General features: G+C 59.6%; 1 protein-coding gene across 1 annotated transcript; it reads left to right on the top strand.

The window, feature by feature from the left end:
- Nucleotides 1–423: 423 nt before the first annotated feature.
- On the top strand, nucleotides 424–3173 carry LOC119302577 (cytochrome b561, DM13 and DOMON domain-containing protein At5g54830-like). Its single transcript, XM_037579614.1, has one exon. It carries the CDS (start codon nucleotides 424–426, stop codon nucleotides 3094–3096), a length of 2673 nt encoding a protein of 890 aa, XP_037435511.1. The 3' UTR covers nucleotides 3097–3173.
- The last annotated feature ends 220 nt before the right edge of the window (nucleotides 3174–3393 follow it).

Raw genomic sequence — 3393 nt, 5'->3', positions numbered from 1 at the left:
TTGCCACTCTTAGATTTTTCAATGTATCACAATTGTCATTCTGGAAATTTTGCTTTTGTCATTGAATGTCAAAATTGATATATTGTCAAAAGTTAAAAGTGACGAAAGTGAAATGTTAAATTTTAGAGTGGCATAAATAGAGTGGGCAAAAACTAAAATGACGAAAAACAAGTTTTTCCCAACCAAAAGAACATCGGCACCCACGCACGTTCGTTCGCACCAACTCACGCTACGGGCCCCGCCGCGAACCATCAGAAAAGCCGCGCGCCGGACAAAACAGACCCCGCGTCCGTCCGTCCGTCCGTCCCGAGGCCGCACGATCGCCCTGTTCCTCCCGCCCCGACGAACCCGCCGCAGCCCCCACCGCGCCGCGCGATCGCGCCCATGCCACCGGCCTCCCCCTGAGGGGCCCCGAGCGCGGCCATGGCGCCGCTCGTCCTCCTCTGCCTCCTCCTCCTCGCCCCCTCCCGCTCCTCCGCGGCGGAGTGCGGGTGGAACACGAGCCTGGCGGGCCACGAGGCGGACCTGCGGATGTCGCAGCACCAGCTGCGGGGCCGCGTGGCCGTGCTGGACGGTTGCTCCTTCCGCGTCTCGTCGCTGGACCTCCTGGCCGGCTCCGCCGACGCGCGCTGGTGGCGGGCCGACGGCGCCGACCTCGCCGCGCTCTCCCGCGGCTCCCCCGCCGCGCCCGACCCGCTCAACCGCACCTTCGCCTCCGAGTCTCTCGTCTTCCGCCTCCTCCCGGGCCTCTCCTGGCCGCTCGTTCCCGTCCTCGCCGCCTTCGACCCGCTCACCTCTTCCCTCTTCGGCTTCGTCCGCCTCGCCGCCTCCAACTCCTCCTCCAAAGCCGCCGCCGCCGCCGCCGCCGCGCCCCCCACCGAGGAGCCCACCATGTTCGCCTCCTGCGCGCAGCTCTCGCCGCGGCTGCGCGTGCGCTGGACGCTCCGCGAGGCGGCCAACGCCATCGACGTCGGGCTCGAGGCCGCCGTCGGGTCCGAGTACTACATGGCGTTCGGCTGGGCGGACCCCGCCAGGAACGTCTCCATGATCGGCGCCGACGTCGCCGTCGCGGGCTTCACCGAGGAGGGCCTCCCGTTCGCCGACGACTACTTCGTCACCAAGTACAGCGAGTGCCTGCTCCGCGGCGACGGCGGCGCCGAGGGCGTCTGCCCGGACACGTTCTACGACCGCCGCAACGGCAGCACCGCCGGCGACGCGTCCGTCAACAACACCAGGCTCGTCTACGGCCACCGCCGCGACGGCGTCTCCTTCGTGCGCTTCTCGCGCCCGCTGGCGTCGCCCGACAAGAGGTACGACGTGGCGGTCAATGCCACGAGGGAGATGACCGTGATCTGGGCCATCGGGCTGCTCCGGCAGCCGGACTTGCTGAGGCCGTATTACCTGCCGCTCAACCACGGCGCGCCGGCGGGCACCGCGTACGGGTTCCTCACGCTCAACGTGTCCGCGGCGACCAACGGGTGCCCCGGGCCGCTGGACGCCGAGGACAAGGAGGACCAGGGCAGGATCACGGCGGAGCGGCAGACCCCGCTGGTGGTCACCACGGGGCCGGCGCTGCACTACCCCAACCCGCCCAACCCAGAAAAGGTGCTCTACATCAACAAGAAGGAGGCGCCTCTGCTCAAGGTGGAGCGCGGCGTGCCGGTCACCTTCTCCGTCGAGGCCGGGCACGACGTGCCGCTGTACATCACGTCCGACGCCGTCGGCGGTAACGCCACGGCCCGGAACATGTCCGAGATAATCTACGCCGGCAGCCCGACTGCAGAGGGCGTGCCGGCAACGCCTACAGAGCTTGTCTGGCTGCCTGACCGCAACACGCCGGACCTAGTATACTACCAATCCCTCTACGACCCCAAGATGGGTTGGAAAATTCAGGTGGTCGACGGCGGCCTCAGCGACATGTACAACAACAGCGTGCTGCTGGACGATCAGCAGGTGACATTCTTCTGGACTCTGTCCGGCGACTCCATCAACATCGCGGCCCGCGGCGAGAAGAAGAGCGGGTACATTGCCATCGGCTTCGGCGGCGCAATGGTGAACAGCTACGCCTACGTCGGGTGGGTCGACAGCAACGGCAAGGGACATGTCAACTCGTACTGGATCGACGGAAAGGACGGCATGAGCGTGCACGAGACGCACGAGAACCTCACCTACAAGAGGTGCCGGTCGGAGAACGGCGTGATCATATTCGAGTTCACCCGTCCATTGACGCCTTCGTGCAGTGGAAGGGTGGAGTGCAAGAACATCATCGATCCCTCGACACCTCTGAAGGTCATCTGGGCCATGGGCTCCCAGTGGTCATCTGGCCGACTGAGTGTGAAGAACATGCACTCTGTCACTAGCAACCGTCCGGTCCGAATCCTTCTTCTCAGCGGCTTGGCGGAGGCGGTGGAGGATCTGCGGCCGGTGCTCGCCGTTCATGGGTTCATGATGTTTGTGGCATGGGGACTGCTGCTTCCAGGAGGAATCGTCGCAGCACGGTACCTGAAGCATGTGAAAGGGGATCTCTGGTTCCAGGCTCACACATATCTTCAGTACTCAGGCCTGGCTGTCATGTTCATGGGGGTTCTCTTTGCTGTGGCCGAGCTCCGGGGTTTCTCTTTCAAATCCACACATGCTAAAATCGGCGCGATAGCATTTACATTCACTTGTATGCAGCCGGTAAATGCTTATCTCCGACCACACCAAGCGGAGAATGGAGAAATTTTATCAAGAAACAGGATCACCTGGGAATATCTGCATACCTACACCGGGAGGACCGCTCTGGTAGCCGCTGTCACGGCACTCTTCACTGGGTTGCAGCATCTTGGGCACAGGTACGGCAGCAAGACGATCAAGGGACTTACATGTGGATTGGTTGTATGGGTTGTGAGTGCTGTATTGGTCGTGGCTTACCTCGAGTACATGAAGGTTAAGCGAAGAAGAGATGGCGTCGATGGCCTTATGCACAAATTTGTGCTCGGCAACACTGAGGAAGACGATTCAGTTGATCTTCTGCAGTCCGATAGGTTCGACAGTAAAATGGACTCAAGTTCGCCTGGATCGATGGAAGTGCAGCTTGAGCCACTCAAAGGATGAATATACCTTTTTCTATATATTTGTAGTAAATATCAACATATAGGATTTTAGTTCAGATTCTTTATAGATAGAACAAAGTGGAGATATAATATATATATATATATATATATATATATATATATATATATCTCAAGGTAGAAGGATTTTACTTGAGGTTCTCTATTGATACAAGGTAGAAGGACCTCCTCTTTGGTTGCAGGAGAGGTATTATCATGCTGCCACATGGCTTAGAATAGGTGCTCTGTTTTTCAGAATAGGTGATCTGTTTTTCATCTTTTTGAGCATAGGTCTTGTTCC

This window comes from Triticum dicoccoides, chromosome 5A, assembly GCF_002162155.2.
Source record: "Triticum dicoccoides isolate Atlit2015 ecotype Zavitan chromosome 5A, WEW_v2.0, whole genome shotgun sequence".
Lineage (NCBI taxonomy): Eukaryota > Viridiplantae > Streptophyta > Magnoliopsida > Poales > Poaceae > Triticum > Triticum dicoccoides.
Note: the sequence above shows the minus strand (reverse complement) of the source record. Positions and strands in the feature narration are given on the sequence as shown.

Bases quoted from the DNA above. Each gene is read 5' to 3' on its own strand.
- LOC119302577 (XM_037579614.1), top strand. From the start codon at position 424: ATGGCGCCGCTCGTCCTCCTCTGCCTCCTCCTCCTCGCCCCCTCCCGC.